This window comes from Crassostrea angulata, chromosome 3, assembly GCF_025612915.1.
Source record: "Crassostrea angulata isolate pt1a10 chromosome 3, ASM2561291v2, whole genome shotgun sequence".
Lineage (NCBI taxonomy): Eukaryota > Metazoa > Mollusca > Bivalvia > Ostreida > Ostreidae > Magallana > Magallana angulata.
This window is the reverse complement of record NC_069113.1, coordinates 4,527,160-4,554,090: the sequence shown is the minus strand read 5'-3', so window position 1 is coordinate 4,554,090 and position 26,931 is coordinate 4,527,160. Positions and strand designations below refer to the sequence as shown.

Genomic DNA, 26,931 nt, shown 5'->3' with positions numbered 1-26,931 from the left:
ATGCAATCATAAAGCATTATAAATAACAAAAACAGGAAAATAAAATTTTACCAAAATCGTGACCATGCCCCTTTAAGAGTTGCATTTATCAAAGAGTTCAGACTTTAAACAATCGCTAGTGCATTTCAATGTTACTTTTTGGGAGTTGATTTTAATCAACTCTCCTATGCAATTACTCTGGCAAACCGAAAGTGAAACAGTGTTTGGACCTAAGCACAAATCATCACCGCTGACAAGACATATTTTTTGTAGATCATGAAAATAATAGATAAATTCGGTGTACTGAATGCTGTACCATTGTTTTTCAAAAGAAACGTATTTATAAATACCTTGAAAATAGTCATATTTTATATAGTACGAACAATTTAATTGTTTTTTTGTAGTTGCATGTATTCCTACGCCAGAGTTAAATATAGTCTCGATCAACCAGACGTTCGGCTGTCTCCGTAAATCTTCGACAAGCAGAGAGTCTCTCTTGGTTGTCGGATATTAACGGAGACAGCCGAGCGTCTGGTTGAACGAAACTAGAGTTCAATATTATTGGATCCAGACGTGTACAATTTTTAGAAACATTTCGATTACTGATAAACAGTGTGATGGAATTAATTATATCTTTAAAATTACACAACATGATTCATACGGGGTTTTCTCGAAATTCTTGTCGGAAAAGTTCGAAAATTCATATTATAAAAATGTGCAAAATTCAAATATATATTAGAAACTGGCAAAATAACATATCGTTAATTTTAAAATTGATTATAATCAATAAAATCAACATCTGACAGTACTTCAGTTCTTTGATTTCAAAATTCAAATGCAAGTAATTTATGTTTAATTTCTATTTTTACAACATTTTTATACGTATCAAACGATGTATCTTAAAGGGGCATGGTCACGATTTTGGTCAAATTCTTTTATGTCTGTTTTTATTATTTACAATGCTTTAAAAATACATTTCTAATGATCAAATAAAATTTGAGAGTCGTTCGTAGAGTTACAAGTAAGATATAGGGCTCACAATTCTTTGTCATGTAAACAAGGCTCGTGCCCCGTTTTTGTTTACATAGGTTCAATTTACCGGTAAAAATCTTTTTTCAGCTTATTTGACTATCTTTTTATCCATTTTAGGCATAGATAAACAAATGCTAACGTTTAACACATTCGTATTAGATTTTAACCTGAAGTTTTTACTTCAACATTCAAAATGTAAACACACGCTTTGTTTACATAGCGAAGAATTTTAAGCTCTGAAACACGTTTATAACTCAACTAATGACACTCAAATTCCGATTGCCTATTAGAAATGCTTTTCTGAAGCATTGTAAATATTAAAATCGGAAAATTAATTTTTGACAAAAATCGAGACCATGTCCCTTTAAATGAAAAGCAGAGTAATACAATTGCATATAGATATAATATATTATATTTACATCTATCAAGTTTTATTCCCTCTATTTCTTACAGATACTTGCTCTATAGAAACAGCCAGACTGAAATAAACACGCCCCGTTTATCGATTGGTCGAAATTTACAGCGGCTGAAACTGACAAGAAAGTAACAGGGCTGAAATTGACACGCCCTGTTTATGGATTGGTCAACACCTACACTTACTTTTATGCTCAATTAATTAATTAGTTAAAAGAAAGATGTCAATATAAACAATAAAATGCTTTCTTTAATGATTCATGCGGGTTATGAAGGTAGCGATCATTGCAGAAAAAATTTACATAACCCGCATAAGCGGGTTATGTATTTTTTCTGCAATATCGCTACCTTCATATCCCGAATGATCACCAAAGAAAGCATTTTACTGTTTAAATAACAACTTATTTCCTTGGAAATTAGCGTATATCTTTATATTTATAATAATATATGCTTTCTGCAGCACTGTGTGGAAAAGTTATAAGATTTGGCTCCACAACAACCCTTGTTTTCATCAACTGTTTCCGAACCACAACATCTGGAGCCATCTTCTTTAGACTTAATAACGTTATTGCAGCAGAGTTGAGATGACTCATAAAAATAAACTAAAATACAATTGTAATTTAATCCCGGTTATAAGAAACGCAACCCTCAGAATAACGGTCCTCAGAATAACTCTAAAATTAACATCTATCATAGGTAAGAAAAAATATTTATTTGCCTTCTCCACAGCACTTTAGGTTGTTAGGAATGACCGTTTTTGTCCCTCTGCAACACTTTGATGTATTGACGTCATACAACTGTGATCCACAACAATCCGGCAGAAATCGAGGCATGTCGTACAACGTCTGGTCACAGCATTTCTTTTTCGAAATGTTGTATTTCTTTTTACCACAAAGGTCTTCTTGAAATCTAAGAATGCGACCTTTCTTACAGGAATGGCTTCTAACATCGTAAATCTTGTGAAGACAGCATTCTTTGTTCTCTTTAGCAGTTACGCTATAGAAATCTTGGTTTTCACAACAGATCTGTGACGACTTGTTGTACAATGTGTGTTCCCCACAACAGTCATTGTCTGACATTGTAAGAATCAAGTTAAGTCGTAAAAGTCTAAAGATTTGAGGTAAATTGTGAAGAAAATGCTAAACTTATTGAATGACACTTATTTAATTCTTTTAAAGAGCTTACTGCAGCAATGGTCGGATCCGTTGTAACAAGAGGATCTGGATGTCCTGTTGATTACTCTGTAATTGTCTGTACATAGCTGAGTACGGTTGTTGTATCCATGGTAACCACAACAACTCTGATGTTTGGGTATTATTGTACTGTCTTCTGAAAAAACAATTAGTAACTTGAAATAAAGTGACGCGATATTGCAATGTGCTAAAATCTGATTTACATTTCACTATATTTACATTTTCCAGTGTTTTTGCCTGTGATAACACTACGTATCGATTTTGTACTATATAACCCATAATACAAATGACGCCAAATTGAGGCGCCAGCGGGATTTGCTTATTTATATTTTAATATTTAGTCGTACGATGGTTTAAAATTATATAAATATAACTAATAAGGAATCATTCTTTGAATATTATGAGGTGATAATTTCGGTCGGGGCGTGATCAAATCTATCATAAAGCCCTTCGCGCTTTATTGGATTTGATCATGCCCCGACCAAAATTATCACCTCATAATACTCAAAGAATGAGTCCTTATTCCTTATATAAAATCATGACAAAAAATCATTATATAGGAAATAATTTTCAAATCCAAGTCCAATCAAGGGTGTATGAGGATTTACCTCGCGTGTTTTCCATAAACTTAGTGTTCAGTTGGGTCTATGTAGAATGAATTACTATTAATAGTCATTCAAAACTGGTATTATCTTGTCAGTGCAAGGTGCTTCAACAATTGTACTATGAAATTAGTGTTCTTTCGGTAGAAACAGACTTAATTTAAAAGAAACTAAGTTTATTCAACTTTTTTCCCAAAAGTTATGAAATGTACAGTTTTCATTTTTGACTTGTTCTTGAAAACAATATGACCTATACTTCAATAGAAAGCAATGGAAATTGGAGGGGAATCACAAGCGCATTGAAATTCCAAAACATATGATTAGTAGCATATGTTCGGCGATACTGGTAAAACACTTTACACCTAATATTATATCCACAGCGCTTACTGCAGCATTGGTGTGTGGAAAGGTTATAAGCCTTGGCTCCACAACAACCCTCGGTGACATCGATTGTTTCCGACCCACAGCATCTCGAGCCATCTTCTTTTGACTTGATAAAGCTATTGCAGCAGAGATGGGTAGACTCGTTAAACGAACCTAAAAATAAATTTTTAATGTATTCGTAATCGTCAGAATGCAAAATGCTAAGATTATGTCGAAGCCTTTACATCAATCCTAGCGATAGATAAGATATTTATTTGCCCTCTCCACAGCACTCTAGATTGGTTGGAATGACCGTTTTTGTCCCTCTGCAACACTGTGATTGATTGACATCATACAACTGTGATCCACAACAATCCGACTGAAATTGAGGCATGTCGTACAACGTCTGGTCACCACAGCATTTCTTTTCCGAAATGTTGTATTTCTCCATATCACATAGGTTTTCGTTATGACTAAGGACTTGGTCGTTAACACAGTATTGGCTTCTTACATCAAAAGCCTTGTCATAACAGCAGAAGTTGTTCTCTTTGGTTGCGATGGTGAATGAGCCATCGGATACACAACAGATTTGTGACGACTCGTTATACAATGATAGCCCTCCACAACAACCTATAAAGATAAAAGGTCATGAACTACAAACTTTCCTGCTATTGAAAAAATACTTTTTTATTACATAAGCGATAAGTATGAAAATGTTAATCAGTTAAAAGTAAACACATGAAAACAACATTATTTACATAAAATATTTATTTGTACATATGTATATTGTCTAAAATGTCGAGCAGTAAGCTTTCCTGGCCTTGAGAGTTGTTGTGCAATTCCCCGCCACAACACGTAACTTGGTGAGTGGTGACCGTATGTAACTTGGACCCACAGCAAACTTTGTTCTTTTTATCATAAAGTAATTCATCACAGCAAATTCGTTGTGTTGGATCATAAAGTTTCCCTACAAAAGCGGCTTTATTTTAGAACATGCACCGTACACAGAAGTGTATTTTTATCATTGTTAAACATTTTATAACTGCATGTACACATATAAACCTATATTCTCGTTAAACATAGTTTAATTTTGTTTTCGATTATCTTTAATTTTTTTTGTCAATTATATGTCTTAACTTGATGTATGATTTATCAGTCATGATTCAACTATTCACCTTTGCAGCACAACCTCCCTGTCCGATCATGAACCATTCCATTGCAGCAAATATGTGTCCTGGGGAAGTAAGATTCGGGTTTTTTATTCGGTCCACAACAAAGATCTGTCTTGCTAGAAATGGCTGTATTTGAATGTTCATTAAAAATACAGTCATTTGTAGCACCTGTTAAGTTGAAAAGGTAACCTGTTTAAATAAACAAAATGATAAATCAATCTTGAGTTTGGTCTTAGGAGCATCAGGTACTCAGAAGAATGAGGGCCGTTTATACGTCACTGATAGAATGGGCACCGAATTCAAGTTATCTTTACCGCTTTGTGTAAGATAAAGCCTAGTTTTTAACTCCCTCACCGCCTCCAATTGTGAAAGCAACAATGGTGTAAAGTTGGTAGAACATGTTGTGTCAATAAAATATTGTCATTTGATCTGAGCCTGAACGAATTTGAAACTTATTTGAATAATACATTATTGTTTTGTAATTCAAAATATTCTAAACTTTCTTTCTTTCGTTTCATTCAGTATAAAAAGCCAAAGGGTTCATTCATGCCCAGGTTCAAATGACATGACAATCCTTATTTTATGAAAATAACATTATTACTGGCGTCTGAAAACATTTCATGAGCCTCCGGAGGATTATAAATAACGTTAAAACCCCTGTACGATCCATATTACCGTGTTAAATTTAGGATTTGTGTTACTTGTATATCTTATTTTACAATTCATTATTTGTCGTAAACAATATATGTTGTTAATTTTGCTTTTATGTATATTTGTTTTGCAAAAACCTCTGTTGATCAGGCATTTAATCTCATAAACTACTTTTTTATGGTCAATGGAATTAAAATAATTGTTTATTTCATTTTAAGGTATTGTTGCCCCTTTCGCCGCCCACTTGTAAATTAAAATGTTAAAGTTTGAAATACATGTAAATAATTCGTGTAAAATCGTCCTGAGGAAGTAAAATTCGACGCTACCACTCGAGCCACAACAAAGATGTTGGTTGTCGTGATTAGTTTTATTGGAATGTTCATTTAAGATGCAAACATTTGTAGCACCTGTTAAATTAGAAAGGTAAGTTGTCGAACTAAAAAAATTTACTTTAAACATGATTTTTTAGAGCATCGGATACTTAGCAAGAATGGTACAAATGTCTAAAGTTATCAATACATCTTTGTGAAATAAGAGCCACACTCTTTACATTCCCTTTTCACCTTGGAGATATAGAGAATTGGGTAAACAGAACATGTTGTGTCAATTACAAACATGTACTGCCTATATTGCCTGTTTGATCTGTATTTTTAATTTCGATATGCAGACGAATTTGAAAACTTGAATATCACAGTACAGTTTTGTAATTCAGAATATTCTAAAACTTTTCAATTTTCCCCAATTTATTAATTTCATTCATGCAATATATTTCACTCAACTCAATACTCGTCTAAATTCTTCGGATAAATAGTGCAGGCATTTGGAGCATAGATACACATCCCCTACCGCTATCTATTTATATAGAAAGCTAGTTGCATGTAACTCAACCAGATGCTATATATATACATTGCTAACAGTGTGTATAAATGTAGTGACTTACCCAAAAGTAGGCATTTCAAAAGCAAGAGACAACAAAGTCTCTTTGTCATCATTTTAATTTCCTACAAAATAAAGGAATAAAGGCATAACTAAATAATTCAAAGCATAATTCACTACCAACTTATATTTACATGTACTATGTCCAATGTTCAATACATATACGAGGGTTGTTCGGAAATTATTGAGACAAAGACACTTGGCACAAAGCATCATTGGGTAAAGGGGATTCAAGTTTGTTAAAATAAAGGGGCACGCCCTATTCTAAGGGGAAATAATTAGGATTTATTGAAAATTTGGTGATATTTTTCAAAAATCTTCTTCCCAAAAACCATTTGGCCAGAAAAGCTGAAACGTGTGCGGAAGCATCCTCAGATAGTGTAGATTCAAGTTTGTTCAAATCATAGTCCCCGGGGGTAAGGTGGGGCCACAATGGGGAGTCGAAGTTTTACATAGGAGTATATAGAGTTAATCTTTGAAAATCTTCTTCTCAAAAACTATTTGGCCAGAAAAGCTGCAACTTGGGTGCAAGCATCCTCAGATAGTGTAGATTCAAATTTGTTCAAATCATGGTCCCCGAGAGTAAGGTGGGGCCACAATGGGGGGTCGAAGTTTTACATAGGAGTATACTGAGTTAAACTTTTAAACTTTACTTTTTAAAAAACAATTGGACAGAAAAGCTGCAACTTGTGTGGAAGCATCCTCAGATAGTGAAGATGTGTAGATTCAAGTTTGTTCAAATCATAGTCACCAGGTGTAAGAGGGGGCAACAATGGGGGGGGGGGGGGGGGGGTCGAAGTTTTACATAGAAATATATACTCAGTAGAGTTAATCTTTGAAAATCTTCTACTAAAATACCAGTAGGCCAGAAAAGCTGAAACTTGCATGGAAGCATCCTAAAATAGTGCAGATTCAAGTTTACTCAAATAATGGTCCTTAATTTAATAAGTATTTTATTCAAGTATATAAATACATTGAATTGGATTGAACAGCAGGCACAATGCCTATTTATGTTCTCTCCTGTAGTCAAGGTATAGTATGAGTAATTATATAATTATATATAATATATATATATACATATATATTGCCATGGAATTTTGTATAATAGATTAATAATGTAAATAGTATTGGAAGGAGGTACAGTGCAAAAAAAATAAACAAAACAAATAGCTCATGATAGGAAAATGAAAATAAAAAAATTGAAAAATAATGGTTAATTGCTAAGGTTGGGAAAAAAAAGTATATGTAATGTAGGGAAAAAATGAGAAAGAAAAGAAAAAACATGTAATAAGAACAAAACAAAAATTAATAACAGAGGAGAAAAAAATGGAAAGTTTGGGGGGATGGGGTGGGAGGGGGAGGGGGAGAACAAATAAGCAATAAAAAATGAAAAGAAAGGAGTGTAAGGAAAGTCAGTGGTACCCATTTTGATACATTTTTTATACAATGTGTACATTTTTACCTATGCATTTACTTAAATCTGTTTGTACTTTTTATGTAAAAATGAATTTTATCAAATAATAGTAAGTTATTTTGAAATGTTAGTTTATCACTTCCAAAAAGTAGATTCTTAATTGTGATTGGTATGGAATTGTCGTTCATATAATCAAAGAGAGATTTTCTCTGGGAGGCATATGATGGACAGTGTAAGAAATAATGTTTAGAGTCTTCCACTTCAAGAAAGCACTTCTGACATAGTGGAGAAGCAATAAGGTGGTGTGAATAAAGGTCAGCATTTAAGTTACTACTGTTATTTCTCAACTGACAATGCCAAATATTTTCTAATCTTTTGCCATGGTTAAATAATTTATGCATATACAGTTGTTTACTATTAATATTTTTGAGGCTGTTCTTAAATGCTGAAACTGTAGTTATATTTTTTGTATTTTGAGGTAGATTGTTCCACAATATAATTGTAGATGGTATAAAACTATTGAAGTAAGATGTTGTTCTTGCAACAGGTGTGCGATAGATGAAATTGTTTCGAAGATTGTAGGTATTATGTGGGGGGAAACATTCACCAACAATATTAGATAAGTATTCAGGGGTATAATTGTTTAATATTTTGAACAATAATATTAATTTATGGTTACTTCTACGTTTCTTAAGTGTTTCCCAGCCTAATTCCTGATATAGGTATTGTTTAGATGAGTTTCGTCTAAGACCAGTAATTATTCGTGCAGCTTCAATCTGTATACTTTCCAATAAATTACTTTGTTCATCTGTACAATTGTCCCAGACTACATCACCATACTCTAACACAGGGCGAATAAATGCAAAGTAAATTTTAATCAAAGATTCCCTATTTATTTTATATTTGAGTATGCGTAGCATGTTCAATCTTTGGCATGCTTTTTCGTAGATATTTGATATATGATGTGACCATCCCCCATTTGATTGCAAAGTAAGTCCTAAATGACAATGATTATTTTTTTGGATAATATTGTTTATAGTGTTACCAAAAGAGACCTGGGGATGGGTTTTTTTCTTTCTGGAAAAGTTAACATTTATTGTTTTGCTTGGATTAAAATCCACCAGCCATTGATTAGACCACTGTATGATTTTTTCAAGATCAGCTGTTAATGATTTAGCTGAATTATTATCATTATCATCAACTACTACAAAAAGTGATGTGTCATCTGCAAAGAGTCTTATTTGGTTGCATATATTTTCAACAATATCATTAATGTAAATAAGAAAGAGGAAGGGTCCTAACACTGACCCCTGGGGTACTCCTGCATTAGTGGTTTCAATTCCTGAGGAATAGCCCTCGATGACAACCTTTTGTGTTCTATCAGTAATATAGTTTTCTATCCATCCAAGGATTTCTCCTCTGATTCCATATTTTTGTAATTTATAGATGAGACCTTTATGCCAGACCTTATCGAAAGCTTTTGATATATCACAAAATATGAACATAATATCTTTACCTTTATCAAGGTTAGATATTATAATATTATAAATTTCAGTAAGCTGATTAATAGTGGAATCAGAGGGCTGAAATCCTGATTGGTTTTTAAATAAAAGATTGTGGTCCTTCATATAATTGTGCAGGGTTTTTAAAAGAATTTTTTCCAGTATTTTACATAAGGTGCATGTGAGTGCAATTGGTCTATAGTTTGAGGGGTCCTCTGGGTTGCCCTTGTTCTTATATACAGGTGTAATATGTGACAATTTCCATATAAAAGGTAATTCTTGATGTTGAAGTGTAAGGTTAAATAATTTAGCGATTGGATGTTTGATTGAAGGTATGATATTTTTAAGAATCTTAGGTGAGATACCGTCTGGGCCTGGAGGTTTGGTGATATTTAGATTTGATAATTGATCAACAACATCTTGGGCTGTGATGTTAATATGATGAAATAATGGTCCTTGGGGGTAAGGTTGGGCCACAATGGGGGGGGGGGGGGGGGTCAACTTTTTACATAGGAATATAAAGATAGATTTTATTTTAAATCTTCTACTCAGAACACGACTGGCCAGAAAAGCTGTAATCTGTGTGAAGTATCATCAGGTAGGGAAGATTCAAGTTTGGTCAAATTATGACCCCAGGGGTAGGGTAGGGGCGCAATGGGGACCGGTAAAATCTTTACAAAGGAATATATTGAGAAAAATCTTTTTCTAAAAAAAAAACATTTTCTTAGAAAAGGTGCAACATTATTGAAAGCAACCGTAGTTGGTGTAGATTCAAATCTGTCAAAATCATATCTTTCAGGAGTAGGATGGAGTCACATGGGGGGTGTATGGCGGGGGGGGGGGGGTCAAATTTTACAAATGAAAACATTTTAAATTCACCAAAACTCAAATGTTATAATATATGGTTTTACTTATATGCAAGCATTTTGACATATTTTTGATTCTTAAAAATTGTTTAGACTTTGGCCTCTGGACAATTCTTGGGCTTTATAAGTTTGATGTAGGTTTATATCCCAGTTGATTTAGATCTTCTTGAGAACTGTAATGCTCAATATGTAAAATGACTATACTCTACTTTGACAAAAAGGGATCAATGGTGAACAGAATATCCAGGAAAAAAATGATTTTTTAAAATACAGGATATGTTAGACTACATTGTCCATATTTTTGTATATTACTCCGTAAAGCTGATTTTATAATGTCTATTGTTGCTCAGGTGAGCAATGTGGCCCATGGGCGTCTTGTTTTAATTTTTAAGATATCAACGTTTACGTATCTTCTCCATTCTTGATTTTCTTTGTGAAAAAAACCCACCGAGTTATTTCTACCCAAAAGTCAACTTTCTGTGAAACGTCTGTTGAAGTCATTCTGTGCATATTTTAGAATTGTTGACATCAGTCTTTGTGTGAAAAGTAATAGATATTTAGTCCCTTTGTTTTAATTCTAGTTAAAAAGTAACTAATAGAAATACGATATATTGAAGCTCTTGGCTTTTTTATATTGTTTAGTTCTTGTTTAAACAATTACTTGGCCTGTAAAGGTCCTCTTCCGTGTTTCCGACCAATTTGATGCATATTCGCTGCGCCGCCTTGACGTCAAAATTCAATAAAACGTAAATATATTTGTACCATTTCCGTTTTTCTACTCGAACACTAGTGAAACTGGCACGCAAGTTAGTCACAATAAATAGCAAAACGAATATATATATAATCTGATTTCCTTGACTCTTAATTGTTGGTCCACCGACACTTAGTAAGAAATTGCGTAAGTTTATTAATCTCCGAGTTAATGCCTATACCCCGACCACCGACTTGTTAATGTAAGATCGTAAACAAAATATTCAATATTTTATATTACCTTGTTTCATTATTTGTTAAGGTTTCTTCAATGTTTATGCCAATTTTCACCAGTATTTGTCAATTAGAGAGGAAAATATTTGTGTTGTCTCAAAAATTTCCGAACAACTCTCGTATATTTCTTGTACGAAATAAATGTAGGACGTTCTCGTTATTTAAATGTATGCTGAAAATGTTCTTTAATTTACATGAAAAGTTACAAGAAAAGGTTCATATTCTATATTTTGGTAGAAAATGTGTCAAAAATTGTAATTCAAGTTTATAAAAAGGAAATACTCTCATGTATAAAGCCTACAGGTATTTAAGTTTCACTAAGTGCCTGCATCTTATCAAATTAAATGGTCAAGAAAGATTATTTGTCCTAAAGGTTAATCACATTGATTTCAGTATATGGATTGTGTCCACATTTGGATAGCACGCATAAGCTTGGGATTCGCGGATGTGGTGGTTGATTTGTCATAACATGGAACAATAATGTTTTTTTTTATTTAAAACAAATACATGTAGTGGAATTTTGATAGTTACATAACATTGATCTTAAACCCCATGGTTAAAACATCCGCGGGAGATAGGATGGATACCAACCTACCCAGGCAAGACAGTGGCGTCGGAAGCAAATTGAAAGGGTGGGGGCTAGACTAATCCTCAGAAATCTTGACAAGCAAAAAAAAACAAAACCTATTTCCCAAAATAATGAAACTCCTAATCCGGGGGGAGGGGGGGGATGAATACCTATAGTTCCAAAAAAATAATTCTTACCTACCAAAACATTTTTCCCCAAATCTTGAAATTCCTAATCCGGGGGGGGGGGGGGGGGGGGGTAAGGGGGGGGGGGGGCTAGGTTACCTATGACTTACACATCTCACATTTCAACGTAAATTTAGGAACAATTATCTTTCCTGCGAGAAAAAATGGGGGGGGGGGGGGGGCTGAACCCTCTATCATGCTATGTGCCTAATGGTTAGGTGTAACTTTGCAAAACAGTGGGGTTCCGACGTCTATGCATGAAGAAACTAGTATGCGCATTATCTTTTATCATCTTCGTTAATAAAGTCCAATGAAGAATCCTTGGAAAGAAATGGGGATAGGAGGGCATGGTTTCGGCAATACATGTACTTTAATTAATTCCTTTTTTCATTTTTGTTTCATTTTACTCGATATATCCAGGTTAACGTCTAGTTGCCAATAAAATGGGAATATAACGCCTCGGGTGGGATTTAGGAATTGCGGAACTTTGAAAGTTTACCACAGAGAAAGGTTTTTGTTACAACTAGCACAAAGACCAAAAAATTAACCTACACAATACTGATATAGATAGGTACCTTGCATAGTACACTAATTTTTGCAGACATCATTCTTTGCATACTTTACTTGCATGCTGACGTAAGTCTGCGTGTTGTGGTATATACACCAGGCAAAATTGCTAGCGCACCACCTACTACTTCTTTGATTGTTTTAGATCTGAACGCAACAAAGATTGATTAGTATATTATTTTAACAGTTTATAATAATACAGAAAATGAAACATCATTTGTTGTAATCTTATTGACCAGTTGCTTTGAGTACTGTTTATGAAACATTGGTACCCCGGTACCCCCATGTGATTCACATATCAATATAAGGTGTGGGCTCCATTTTCTCGTATAAATGGGATCTGTCTGTCTTCTCGCCTAGTATTTACGCGACGCTTTGGAATTCTTGCTCGGTCCCTCACACTTCCGGTTTGCGCAAATTTCCGGTACAACCTTGCAATTGACGTGTGGTGCCTTTTAAACACTTTGGCTACCTTAAACGACATTTTTTTTTATTTGATAAGCATGCTGTGTCATGTTTTAGCAAATATCACCGGTAATCGTACAATTATTAACATTTTTTCTAACCTCACTAAAGGAGCATTCTGCAGAGACCATACCAACTGTCCTGCCACGCTCTTCTGCGATCAAACGCGCCATACCCCGTCGGGTTTTTGTGAGGTTTTAGTAATGCATGCATTAATAATAAGATCACAAAAAAGAAAATAAAGATTTATCTTTCCAAAAGAAGTGTGAGCACGATTTGAGCATTTTTAAAGAAGAGTCACGCTTCGGTTAACATTGCATCCATTTATCCGTTTGGACATTTAAATATCTTACTTATAATTCAGGTGAGTTATTTAAACATTAAATATATCTTTTAAAAATTCTAGGATGTATAAATATTATTTTATTTCAAATGTTGTCCAGTGTAGTATTATACTTGGATTTTCAACCAAACAAATATTCCAAAATGAAAAGTTAGAATATTAAATAGGCTTACTTACAGATGGAGTGGTTTGTAGCCAAACTCAGCAAGCTCTGTGGTTTATACGAAGGTCAGGCCAATTTTAATTTATTCAAATGCATAACCAGAAATTTTGTACGGATAAAAAAATTCCTATTTCCGACCATCGATTAAAGGAAAAAAATCTTTATTTTCTTCATGAAAATTAAAATGTTTTCCTTCCTTGATGACAAATTTCTAGATAGTTTTTTGTGAACAAAAATATTAATTAGTGTCAGATCTAAATCACTTTCAACGGAGAGATGATAAATAAAACTAGATCACAGCTCATCACAAAGCAATGAATGAATGAATGAATGTTTTATTTCTCTCAAACCATGATATCAATGATACATAAGGTAAAAAAAAACAACCCACAAAAATATTTAAAAATGTAGAAATACAAGAGGCCCTGCGTTACAGCTGCGAGTAGAAAAGCGTTTTATAAAGGCGATTGACATTTTTATGGCCGTCGCAGCCCCTAGTTGAAGAAGAGAAATGTGATAGAAAGTTTGTAAACCAAATCGTGTTTGTGAAAGATTTTCTTTAAATCGTAAAAAAAAGTTTCATGCGATATATTACAATCCAATCATACGAAAGACGAATAGGGCCACAAAATTTTTTTTATCTCGTAATTACGAGAAAAGAACTCGTTATTACGAGTCAATCATCTCGTTATTACTAGAAAAGATCTATTTAAATGGCGCGTTTTATTGTTTTACTGTCTTTGTGTAAAGTGTATAAACTACTGCAATGTCTATTATTATACACATACTTAGCATAATCATTATTTAAAAGCGTACACAAAATTTGATATAAAATCAGACCAAGCAGCTTTAAAGAAATTTTAGAAGAAGGAGCAAGGCAGATTGAAAAATAAATTAACCGAACTACGGAGTATTTGTTAATATGAAGGAGACATGTAATTTGTCTTCAGACTCCAAAATATTAATATACAAAATCAATTATTTGTAATATACATGTAGTTTCTGTATGAATATACAAAACACAATTCGGGGTCGATCCCTGTATATCCCTGATTGAAACTATATAGTCATTCAAGTCACCTGTAACTAAAAAATTGGTTTGACTTTGACCATATGGTATTTAATTCGGATTGAGAGTGTAATATATAAGTTGAAAGTAAAATTACATGACGTTCTTTTCACTAATTCATAAAAGATAAAATGTCAAACTAATAACTTCATCTAGAAATTAATTTATAGTTATTGTTATTAACAAATTAATCAAAACTAAATTAACGTTTCTGGAAAGAAAAAAATAGACTGAAAGGGTGAACCAGTCGACTTGGAGGTTTATTTAGAAACGCACCATTTTATGTAGATCTCTTCTCGTAATAATGAGATCTTTTCTCGTAATAACGAGATAATTATAACTCGTAATAACGAAATTTTTCTCTCGTAATAACGAGACAATTAACTTGTTATAACTAGATCTTTTCTCGTAATTACGAGATGAAAATATTTTTTGTGGTCCTATTCGTCTTTCGTACAATCAAGTCTGTTTTTAAGTGAAGAACATTAAGTTGAGCAAGCTGATCAATAATAAGTATGTTGTACGGTGCCAGTCAGTGATAAGTGTATTCACGGACAAAAGACAGAGAAAGACAGGCCGATTAAAAACATTGAAGACCCATTTTATAAAATGTTCTTTTGTTCTTTGTAGTTCGCAACTATACATCATTGTAATGATAACCATCTTAAAGATGCGCTGTATTTTGACCTTAATCTCTTCATTTTTCTGGTAAAGTCTGAATTGGATTGGGCCAAAGGAAGAGACAAAATCTGGGTAGTTCAGACAAAGGTTTGTAGCAATGGGAAATGTAATAACAACCCAATACTCCCATTATTGTGTAGCTACATTTTGCGTCGAGATGAACGCACAATGTAATAACGCAAAATGAAATAAGACTTTTTTGTGGAAACAAAACTTTATTGGATATGCATAATGAAACGAAATAAAAAAAATCAACCTTCTTGACACAATTGATTTTTTAATTCATGATTATGAAACTATTCATAATAATTATGAATGCATTTTGAAATACCTAACTTTGAACTAGTCAATTCCAATATTAATTTTATGAACTTGTCAGTTACAGTTCACCGTACAGTAAACGTTAAATTGTTTACTGAGGAATAAATGTAATAACATCTGAAACAATCAACATATTTACTGCTTGCAGTGCATGTTGTATTCAAAATGAGTCATATACAGTATAAATATGGACTTTAGTCCTAACTCAGGTTAAATTACATACGCATGCCAAGAATGATTTATTGTCTATATGTCCTTGTATCTGTGGTCAACATAAGCTATCATGGGTCATATAATGTTATACCGAGTTCACACTTGTATGTTAATACAACGCTAAAAGTAATAGGTCTAACGCAAAATGCAATATAAATCAAGGTTTATTACATTTCGCGTTGCTATACAGAGGTATGTTATTAACTTGACCTTTTATTTATTATATTTTTTCAAAGTCTTTTACAGCAGTTTGTGTAAAATATGATCTAGATATAGAAATTATGAGAGAACATTAAGCTTGAGATAAAGATTTTACAAAGACGTCGTAGCCTTGACACTCAACAAAATATTTTGTTCAAAGTCACTGTTCAAAGTGGATGGAATATGATATTGTGGTAAGTTATAAGAATGACGATTTTACAAAAATACTGTTATGACCTTAACCTAGAAATTTGGCTAAAAGTCACTCCCAAATCATGTTCTACGAAAAAATTGTGTAATAACCTTTCTGATCAGCTTATTACATTGATTCAAAGCTTTTTATACTAGTAAATAAAATCACTATACAATAATTTGAAAATGACTGAGCATTTTTTCTCTGTTTTAAGGCATTTGAAAATAAGGTTTAAGCTAAGACAATAAGGATCACAACTTCAGTGGATGATTTATTTCAAAAGGAGTACAAAATAACTGCAGTATAAAATATAAACATTAGTAAAGAATTCATGTGCTCTTGATGAATAAATTATAAAGCTGGTTGTTGTCTTTGAGCTGTCTGATGGATGTCTTTGTCCAACAGATGATGAGGACACAGTTGAAATGTTTTCTTTGTCCAAGCAGATTATGTCTCTTTTGCCTGGACATAAAACAACACCTGTAAGATTTTCTACCTGTAAAAAAGTCATAATATTATTGGAAAAATGGTGTTTATTTCATGATGATTAAAAGTTGCCTCAAACACAAAATGCATGGTTTTTTCTCCTTTTACCTGGATGAATTCTCCGTAAGGGCATTCCATCCACCCTGTGTTCCTTAGTTTGACGTACAGTGTGCCATCCTGACACTGGTGAGAGAAGCACTGACCTGCCAGTCTCTGTGAAGTGTTCTATCAGGCAACAACAAGTGTTTCAGTATCAATCATACTACATGTAAACCAACACCAATAAACACTGGCATATATTCAAGGAATAAGAAGTCATTCTTTGAGTATTATGAGGCTATAATTTTGGTTGGGGGTAGTCAAATCCAATAAAGCCCAAAAGGCTTTATGATAGATTCGATCATGCCACAACCAAAATTATCACATCATAGTATTCAAAGAATGTCTTCTTATTACTTATATCTATGTAATTTTCAGCAACTGTACAATTAAATATTAGAGTACATGTATTGACATATGAAAGTGATTTTCATGTCTTTAAATTGCGCCCAAACAGTACATGATTTGAATTTATTGGACTACATTACAAAACTGATTCGTAGTATTATTTCAGACAAAGACACCAAAAATGTAAATATGAATGTATCAAATGAATCTTGAAGTGTTAAATGACTGTTAGGAGATAATTTTTTTCTTGCACATCGAAGGAGCTTCCATGGAAACAATGGAAATCAAACGGGATGATTTCTCTGTCAATATATAAAACTCACATAACAGTATGTGATTTAAGATTATCAAAAGATTTACCCTTTGTCATACCATGTAAACATCATTCCATTCATTCAGGGGATGAAATGATGCCGAGATTTACCTGAGCTGTAAGGTTGGACATAAAACACAGACTCTGTCTGGAAAATATTTCTACACTTGATGCAGCCATAGAGTTGTCTCCCTTAGAACACTCCATCTGAAATTTATAACAGTTCATAAGAGAATGCAATATATCTCTTCAAAGTTTTTCTTTATTCTTATATGTATTCTCATATATCTGCTAAAATGTCAATTGTAGACTTTTTGGGAGATATAAAAAATCCTTACCCCTGGTTCTGAGACAAAAACAGAGTGCTCTCCCTCAACAGAAAGCTGCTTACAAACTGCCCTATCTCTGTGAAGGAAATGACAGCCATGCTCTCTGTTTTATGAAATTAACAAAACTCTTCGTCAATTTGGTGTGATTTCATTAATTAATTATATTAGGACATCAGTTTTCAAGTATCAAATCAATGGTTTTGAGGATTTATAAATTTGTGGACAATGATTGACTATGCAGAACCAAGTAATTAATGAAATGTAATATATGTTCATGAACTGCAAAGTTTATTTTCATACAAATTTAAGACATCTTTAATTCAAAGTCAAATACAATATGTAATGTAAAATCTGCCAAAATATTTAACATTTTACCCCTCTCAAGAGAAGCTTAAAATGAAATGAAAATAATACATGTACATAAGAAAGAAATGACAAATTATGTACCCAAGAATGCAGGTGTGTCCTGGTGATGTGGTCAAATCAAATTTACATCCTTCATCTGAAATTTAAAATTTGACTTGAAATGTTTAGACTATATGGGACAAAATACATCATCATATATCTCCTTAGGTATTAACTGTAAAACAGCAATATACAATAGCATAAAACTTAGATAATTTTTTTATACTGGCAAACACCTTAAATTTTTTTAGGAGCAATAATTTTTTATATAAAAAGTTGTAACTTCCACTTGAACTTACAACTGTCTAATTGTTAATACGATAACATTTTTTTCAAAGTATAGCAATCATAAACACTATCACTGAAATAATTCTTTGTTCACAACACTTGGAAACTCTGAGGGCTTTCATGCTTCATAATGATTCACACTCTATCAGAGTCATGCACATCTCTAGAAAAAGAATGGATTAAGCAGGTGGACTTTAGTATTTTGGGAAACTACTGCAACCTTAGCTTACAAGTATAACAGTGAGAATTTCGTACCTGTTAGTAACTGCATGCAACACACTAACGAGATTTGAACCTTTGCCCCACAGGAAGTCCTCCGCTTGGCTGTAATCCACGGTGTACCACCCACTGTCCTCAAAAACAGCCAAGGTCATCCGGTCAAGGAAGGTCAAATGAGGCTATCAAAGAAGAGTGTTCCATTTGTTTCAAAATGAACAGAACTCACGTTATAAAGAGCATATAATGAGTGATTAAAAATCAAATACTCACTGGGCCAGGGTTGGGTGTCATTATGGATCCATACATCTGGTATCTGTTCCAATGAGATAGAATACCTCCCTACAAAGAAAACAAACACTATAAAATAGAGAGGCATGCATCTGGTATCCATTTCAAAAAGATAGTATGCCTCTCTACAAAGAGAAATGACACAATCAAACAGACAGCAATACATTAATAGCCCGTTCAGCTGAAAACTGGGATGTGAATTTATCTGCCTTAAGCAAAATTAATTTAAAATCCCTGTACCCACCTCCTTTTGCAAGGCTGGTCCAAATTTAACATCTTGACAGTTAAAATGTTGCTTTGCCTCTCGTTGTACCGCTGGAGTTAGGAGGCGTGGAAGTCCATTCACAATCTGGACCGGGCTTCTCCTGACATCAGAGTCATTACACATGCTAGACAATTCATCTACAAAATAGTGCAAAATTCTTTTATTTCACCTCCATGTTTTAAAATACGTAAAACAACTTTTGACTAACTTGAAGATTTACAATCTTACATTAAAACAACATTTTTTGACTCAGAAGGTTATTCTGCAACATTCACACTAACAAGAACTTGTCTCTATTCTACCAACAGCTCAGTACTTCCATTGATCGTTTCTCCTATAGAGAGATGATCTAGGTCATTTAGATGGCTGTTCCATGTAACCCCAACAGATTTGTTAGTAGTAGTTTACATGTGTAGTGACTATAAGCTACGAATTTGAATGACACGCAGACGACAGATTCTCTCGTTGGATTTTTAATACTTTTTACTTACATGTTTATAAAATATTTTTGAATCATATTCCTTTCAATTTTAGGGGTAATTTAATATCGTTATTAATGCTACACATTATTTAGTTAATATACACATGTACCTGTTAAAGAGCATTGTCTGAAATCCTCAAATAGATGTCGTGTGAATCCCATTACATGTAGTACTTCATGAAGTAATATCTACAATGCAAATCAATTTAGTTTAATATATAAAACAAGAAAAAATCATCTACATGTACTCTCAATCTTCACTTTACAATGGAAAAACTGGTAGGAGATACTGGCAGTACAGTATCACCGTTTGTTATCTAGTTATCATTAATTATTGATACATAGACAAATGGGACAGAACATCTGGAATAACGTTATAACATTAATTTTCCTCAAATAGAAATGAATATTTAATGCTCCATCTTATTAAGACTTGCAATGGTTACCATTCCAAGCCTGTCTGGGCTGTAACTGGGAATTTAAAGGTAATGCAATGATATTAATTTTCCTTAGACAGAGGGGAACATTTAATGGTCCATCTTATTAAGGTGTGCATCGGTTACCATTCTGAGCCTGTCTGCGCTGTAACTGGACATGTTCTGGGGGCAGACATTGATGTACCCCGCCATGGGTCGTCCCCTCTCATCCTGGTAGCAGTATGTAGCATATGCCAATGGGGAAAGCTCCTAGAAAGTACAAACCTTATACTTGTAGGCTATTTCTATTTATTGAATGACAATAACTTAAACTGCCAGAAACTTTTTCTCAAATTCATTGCAAAAAGAATTTCTGTACCTAGAAAATAACATATATTTTCACTATATAGTTCTTATGACTGGTCTTATTATGGTAAATATTATTTTGCTTTACACAATGTGTATGATTTTTCATTTTGAAAACACAGCTTTAGAAAAATAATGATGCAAAATACTCACCTGGGTACAAGCAAATGAGCTAACTGCTCTGACATAAAGCACAAAATCTGTGTCCCTCACACCCTCTCCCTGGGGGTACCTGACATCCAGGGGCTCTTCTTCTGTCTCGCCCCACACTGAAAGCTCAGATAGGTGAGAACTTGGAACCTGTCAAGCAAATTCACAGTAGTTTTTGTTATACCTAAAAAAATTATCTCATATTATATGTATATGTAAAATATACATTATAAAAAGCATTAAATAAAATCAACAACACTAGGCATCTTAAAAGTGTCAGATCTAATATATATAAATATATATAGATACTAATCCAGTAAAGTGAATATATAAAGCACTAAAAATGTCTAACGATAAAATGTATACTAATACTAGTATTTAAAAATATAATATTGATGCCTATAATTTACAGTTTTATCCTGCTTAAATATTTTGTACAAAACAGCAACCAAGATGATGCTGGAAGGGCCTTTACTGGTACCAATACCTATATCAATAAATAACTTGTTGTCTTACTATAAGTACCTTAAACTCCTTGTTACATTCTTCTCCAATGGCAGGATATTTTCTGTCATAGAATCGGCATCTGTACATTACAAAAATGCTGCATGATTTAAAAGTGAAGTGGCAAATAAAACAACAGAATTAGGTAATTTATTATAATACAAATACATAATACAATACATAATCATGCATAAATGAACATTTTTTAACCTTCTTATTATTGATTCAAACAATCACTTTTACATACCTATTCTTGTTTCTACCTGTAGTCCACTGTTTAAAACATCCTCCTTTTCTTTTCAATATCAAAGGACTTTTGACAGGAATAACTATACATGAATATCAGTTTCAAAAGGATATATTAATCAAAAAGAAAAATTCTACTAATCTTAGATCTAAACCTTTTATCCTTTTATCTTTGAAAGATAAATTTGTACATAATTAGAATGGACATGATATGACTTATCTTTTTAATAATTCACTGAATAAGCATGTTTGTATCATTAAAACAACTTGCATTTCATCTTTCTTTTTTTTTCACGGTTATGCATGGGAATTATCGTTATATAATTAATATTCCGAGTTATGCACTACAATCTTAAGAATCAAATGTGCACATGTAAAATTCTTTGTGTTGTTAAAATTACCTTTAAAGATGGACGACACCCTGTTAATCACACTCCCTAAGGCATCTTCTAGCCTTCCCGTCTCTACTGAATTCAGTTCTATCTCCATGTACTGAGCATGGATTCTTATCGTTTGCGGTTTTGTTTGAAGTTCTCGGTTTCCTCGGTTGAATGTGTCATTACCGCCACATACTGCTGTATTACACAGGAAAAAGACAATACTGAAAACTAAATGGCGATCTTTTGGATGAAAACGTGTAAATAGCATCATTTGCATCAATTCAAGGATCAAATAACAAAGTTGTCTGCACTTTCAGTTTCGCTTTATTAGCTATGCGTTTCACAAATGAACTCGACTTTCACGAACAATGCTATGTACGACTTACTTGTTAAGCATTTGAAACTGAAAGTAAAAGTAGCAATGAGCCAAACGGCATTGGAGCTAACAGTTCAGTTAAAAACTGGCGATTCTAAACAATTTACCAAATCATGTGATACAAATAACACATCTGTTACTCTCAACAGTTTACGTCAAAACTGCGTTACATTGCAAAAGGAGGTTAACGATTTCCTGACCACTCTGGTCGAGGAAGAACGAAGTGTTTCAAATGTAAACAACGAATCGAAAACAAACGGTGGGCTTAATATATACTGTTATAAAAAGTAAATTCTATGTGTATTACAATCATTTTTATGTTCGTAGATGGAATAATTTCAAACATTTATTTTTTAGATTCGATGGAAGATGATGATCTCAGTGATGATGATGACGACGATGAGGAGGAGAACGACGAAGAAGACGGCGTTAATTCTAGTGGTCCCAAGTGTAAAAGACTGAAACAATAACATATATTCATTATCATTTTGTTTTACGCATCAATCCTGTCATCGTTCTGAAATTTTATGTGATAAATCATTTCAAATTTATGAACGTTGTCATGTTTTCAAAATATAAAGTTATTGCTCAAGTTTTAAGTGTAGTAGGTCCATTACTTATTTTTATTTACCATGTACCACATACTGAAGATCGCGACAAAAAGTAGGACACTAGACCCCCCTCCCCGCCCCTACATGAAAAATAACATTATTTGAATTTGATAGATACTGTATCATCAGACTCTTATACTCTTCTTTTAATCTTTGTGACCGTTTGACCTAACTAAAAATGTGTTGCATGCGCGGATCTAAAGGGGGAGGGGGGTGAAGCATATTCCTTTATATTCCATAGCTAATTTATTACCATTATCAATATTACACATTGTTTATCTTAAGTAAGATTTGGGGTCCAGACCCCCCATCAAGGAACATTTCTTAAATTTACATAGTAAATTTACCTAAAATATGCCTCGGACCCCAGGAACACTTCAATATACCTCAGACCCCCCCCCCCCCCCCCCCCCCCCCCCCCCGGTTGAAATATTTTTTATCCACGCTTGTGTTAATGGTTAATGTGATCACAGAATTGGCTAAATTATCTTGATTTATATATCTTAGCTTTTGTAACAATGTAACTTTATAATAATTCAAGCATAAGATAATCAAACTTTGTTAGTGTATGATTACCTATATTTTAAATTTTTGGTTCATTTTGATTATTCATACCAATTGGCAATGTACGTAATACAATTTTACAAGGTTTCTAAAATTACGAAGCGAGCGTCTTACGCAAATGGTTGCAGCTTGCAGAAAAGCGGAGAGAGTTTAACTGCATGAATCTTCAATTGAACCATCTTCCAAAGTCAAGGGTTTCTGATCCGCTCCACTTCTTGCAAAGATTAGGGCTTGCTTTTTCTGTTACACAGGGAATTAAAATACCTTGGCCTAATTCTACTGACCTAATTTTTCAAATAGCAGTAAGGTATACGATATGTACATGGTGCCATGTATGTATGGAGTTGAATTGATACCATATAACGCTGCATTGACCATATTCTTATCACGCCGTAACCTGTGCTGTTTCTGTGGTTACCTTTTCCCAATCAACACCTGATCCAGGGACTGAATCAGAATGTCCGACCTATCAATGGAACCGGTCGTGGTCATCCATGGCGGGGCGTGGGCGATCCCGGACAAACTGTCGTCTGCTAGTGTAGAAGGCGTCTGTTCCGCGGCGCGTGCTGGGTATGACGTGTTGATTCGGAGTGGGAGCGCGATGGATGCCGTGGAGGCGGCGGTGAGGGTGATGGAGGACTGTCCGGCCTTTGATGCAGGTCCTAGAAAGTACAAACCTTATACTTGTAGGCTATTTCTATTTATTGAATGACAATAACTTAAACTGCCAGAAACTTTTTCTCAAATTCATTGCAAAAAGAATTTCTGTACCTAGAAAATAACATATATTTTCACTATATAGTTCTTATGACTGGTCTTATTATGGTAAATATTATTTTGCTTTACACAATGTGTATGATTTTTCATTTTGAAAACACAGCTTTAGAAAAATAATGATGCAAAATACTCACCTGGGTACAAGCAAATGAGCTAACTGCTCTGACATAAAGCACAAAATCTGTGTCCCTCACACCCTCTCCCTGGGGGTACCTGACATCCAGGGGCTCTTCTTCTGTCTCGCCCCACACTGAAAGCTCAGATAGGTGAGAACTTGGAACCTGTCAAGCAAATTCACAGTAGTTTTTGTTATACCTAAAAAAATTATCTCATATTATATGTATATGTAAAATATACATTATAAAAAGCATTAAATAAAATCAACAACACTAGGCATCTTAAAAGTGTCAGATCTAATATATATAAATATATATAGATACTAATCCAGTAAAGTGAATATATAAAGCACTAAAAATGTCTAACGATAAAATGTATACTAATACTAGTATTTAAAAATATAATATTGATGCCTATAATTTACAGTTTTATCCTGCTTAAATATTTTGTACAAAACAGCAACCAAGATGATGCTGGAAGGGCCTTTACTGGTACCAATACCTATATCAATAAATAACTTGTTGTCTTACTATAAGTACCTTAAACTCCTTGTTACATTCTTCTCCAATGGCAGGATATTTTCTGTCATAGAATCGGCATCTGTACATTACAAAAATGCTGCATGATTTAAAAGTGAAGTGGCAAATAAAACAACAGAATTAGGTAATTTATTATAATACAAATACATAATACAATACATAATCATGCATAAATGAACATTTTTTAACCTTCTTATTATTGATTCAAACAATCACTTTTACATACCTATTCTTGTTTCTACCTGTAGTCCACTGTTTAAAACATCCTCCTTTTCTTTTCAATATCAAAGGACTTTTGACAGGAATAACTATACATGAATATCAGTTTCAAAAGGATATATTAATCAAAAAGAAAAATTCTACTAATCTTAGATCTAAACCTTTTATCCTTTTATCTTTGAAAGATAAATTTGTACATAATTAGAATGGACATGATATGACTTATCTTTTTAATAATTCACTGAATAAGCATGTTTGTATCATTAAAACAACTTGCATTTCATCTTTCTTTTTTTTTCACGGTTATGCATGGGAATTATCGTTATATAATTAATATTCCGAGTTATGCACTACAATCTTAAGAATCAAATGTGCACATGTAAAATTCTTTGTGTTGTTAAAATTACCTTTAAAGATGGACGACACCCTGTTAATCACACTCCCTAAGGCATCTTCTAGCCTTCCCGTCTCTACTGAATTCAGTTCTATCTCCATGTACTGAGCATGGATTCTTATCGTTTGCGGTTTTGTTTGAAGTTCTCGGTTTCCTCGGTTGAATGTGTCATTACCGCCACATACTGCTGTATTACACAGGAAAAAGACAATACTGAAAACTAAATGGCGATCTTTTGGATGAAAACGTGTAAATAGCATCATTTGCATCAATTCAAGGATCAAATAACAAAGTTGTCTGCACTTTCAGTTTCGCTTTATTAGCTATGCGTTTCACAAATGAACTCGACTTTCACGAACAATGCTATGTACGACTTACTTGTTAAGCATTTGAAACTGAAAGTAAAAGTAGCAATGAGCCAAACGGCATTGGAGCTAACAGTTCAGTTAAAAACTGGCGATTCTAAACAATTTACCAAATCATGTGATACAAATAACACATCTGTTACTCTCAACAGTTTACGTCAAAACTGCGTTACATTGCAAAAGGAGGTTAACGATTTCCTGACCACTCTGGTCGAGGAAGAACGAAGTGTTTCAAATGTAAACAACGAATCGAAAACAAACGGTGGGCTTAATATATACTGTTATAAAAAGTAAATTCTATGTGTATTACAATCATTTTTATGTTCGTAGATGGAATAATTTCAAACATTTATTTTTTAGATTCGATGGAAGATGATGATCTCAGTGATGATGATGACGACGATGAGGAGGAGAACGACGAAGAAGACGGCGTTAATTCTAGTGGTCCCAAGTGTAAAAGACTGAAACAATAACATATATTCATTATCATTTTGTTTTACGCATCAATCCTGTCATCGTTCTGAAATTTTATGTGATAAATCATTTCAAATTTATGAACGTTGTCATGTTTTCAAAATATAAAGTTATTGCTCAAGTTTTAAGTGTAGTAGGTCCATTACTTATTTTTATTTACCATGTACCACATACTGAAGATCGCGACAAAAAGTAGGACACTAGACCCCCCTCCCCGCCCCTACATGAAAAATAACATTATTTGAATTTGATAGATACTGTATCATCAGACTCTTATACTCTTCTTTTAATCTTTGTGACCGTTTGACCTAACTAAAAATGTGTTGCATGCGCGGATCTAAAGGGGGAGGGGGGTGAAGCATATTCCTTTATATTCCATAGCTAATTTATTACCATTATCAATATTACACATTGTTTATCTTAAGTAAGATTTGGGGTCCAGACCCCCCATCAAGGAACATTTCTTAAATTTACATAGTAAATTTACCTAAAATATGCCTCGGACCCCAGGAACACTTCAATATACCTCAGACCCCCCCCCCCCCCCGGTTGAAATATTTTTTATCCACGCTTGTGTTAATGGTTAATGTGATCACAGAATTGGCTAAATTATCTTGATTTATATATCTTAGCTTTTGTAACAATGTAACTTTATAATAATTCAAGCATAAGATAATCAAACTTTGTTAGTGTATGATTACCTATATTTTAAATTTTTGGTTCATTTTGATTATTCATACCAATTGGCAATGTACGTAATACAATTTTACAAGGTTTCTAAAATTACGAAGCGAGCGTCTTACGCAAATGGTTGCAGCTTGCAGAAAAGCGGAGA

The 26,931-nt window shown here is 33.5% G+C and overlaps 5 protein-coding genes across 5 annotated transcripts; 2 read left to right on the top strand and 3 right to left on the bottom strand.

Moving 5' to 3' along the window:
- Window positions 1–2,135: 2,135 nt before the first annotated feature.
- LOC128175611 (galaxin-like) lies at window positions 2,136–4,034 on the bottom strand. Its single transcript, XM_052841370.1, has 4 exons — window positions 3,863–4,034; window positions 3,608–3,757; window positions 2,611–2,754; window positions 2,136–2,497 (listed from the first exon to the last, which is right to left on the bottom strand). The coding sequence occupies exons 1-4, from the start codon at window positions 4,032–4,034 to the stop codon at window positions 2,136–2,138; spliced, it is 828 nt and encodes a 275-aa protein (XP_052697330.1).
- A 12,296-nt stretch (window positions 4,035–16,330) lies between these two features.
- Window positions 16,331–22,030, bottom strand: LOC128176040 (ciliated left-right organizer metallopeptidase-like). Its single transcript, XM_052842051.1, has 14 exons — window positions 21,682–22,030; window positions 21,282–21,363; window positions 21,056–21,116; window positions 20,534–20,680; window positions 20,162–20,284; window positions 19,709–19,787; window positions 19,097–19,254; window positions 18,835–18,903; window positions 18,641–18,743; window positions 18,100–18,154; window positions 17,662–17,755; window positions 17,435–17,530; window positions 16,672–16,788; window positions 16,331–16,573 (listed from the first exon to the last, which is right to left on the bottom strand). Exons 1-14 carry the CDS (start codon window positions 21,935–21,937, stop codon window positions 16,349–16,351), a joined length of 1,665 nt encoding a protein of 554 aa, XP_052698011.1. The 5' UTR covers window positions 21,938–22,030; the 3' UTR covers window positions 16,331–16,348.
- A 23-nt stretch (window positions 22,031–22,053) lies between these two features.
- Window positions 22,054–22,587, top strand: LOC128176042 (EKC/KEOPS complex subunit GON7-like). Its single transcript, XM_052842055.1, has 2 exons — window positions 22,054–22,295; window positions 22,394–22,587. The coding sequence occupies exons 1-2, from the start codon at window positions 22,082–22,084 to the stop codon at window positions 22,504–22,506; spliced, it is 327 nt and encodes a 108-aa protein (XP_052698015.1). The 5' UTR covers window positions 22,054–22,081; the 3' UTR covers window positions 22,507–22,587.
- A 1,350-nt stretch (window positions 22,588–23,937) lies between these two features.
- On the bottom strand, window positions 23,938–25,554 carry LOC128177633 (ciliated left-right organizer metallopeptidase-like). The gene is made up of 4 exons (XM_052844430.1): window positions 25,271–25,554; window positions 24,871–24,952; window positions 24,645–24,705; window positions 23,938–24,269 (listed from the first exon to the last, which is right to left on the bottom strand). Exons 1-4 carry the CDS (start codon window positions 25,524–25,526, stop codon window positions 24,075–24,077), a joined length of 594 nt encoding a protein of 197 aa, XP_052700390.1. The 5' UTR covers window positions 25,527–25,554; the 3' UTR covers window positions 23,938–24,074.
- An 87-nt stretch (window positions 25,555–25,641) lies between these two features.
- Window positions 25,642–26,176, top strand: LOC128177634 (EKC/KEOPS complex subunit GON7-like). Its single transcript, XM_052844432.1, has 2 exons — window positions 25,642–25,884; window positions 25,983–26,176. The coding sequence occupies exons 1-2, from the start codon at window positions 25,671–25,673 to the stop codon at window positions 26,093–26,095; spliced, it is 327 nt and encodes a 108-aa protein (XP_052700392.1). The 5' UTR covers window positions 25,642–25,670; the 3' UTR covers window positions 26,096–26,176.
- The last annotated feature ends 755 nt before the right edge of the window (window positions 26,177–26,931 follow it).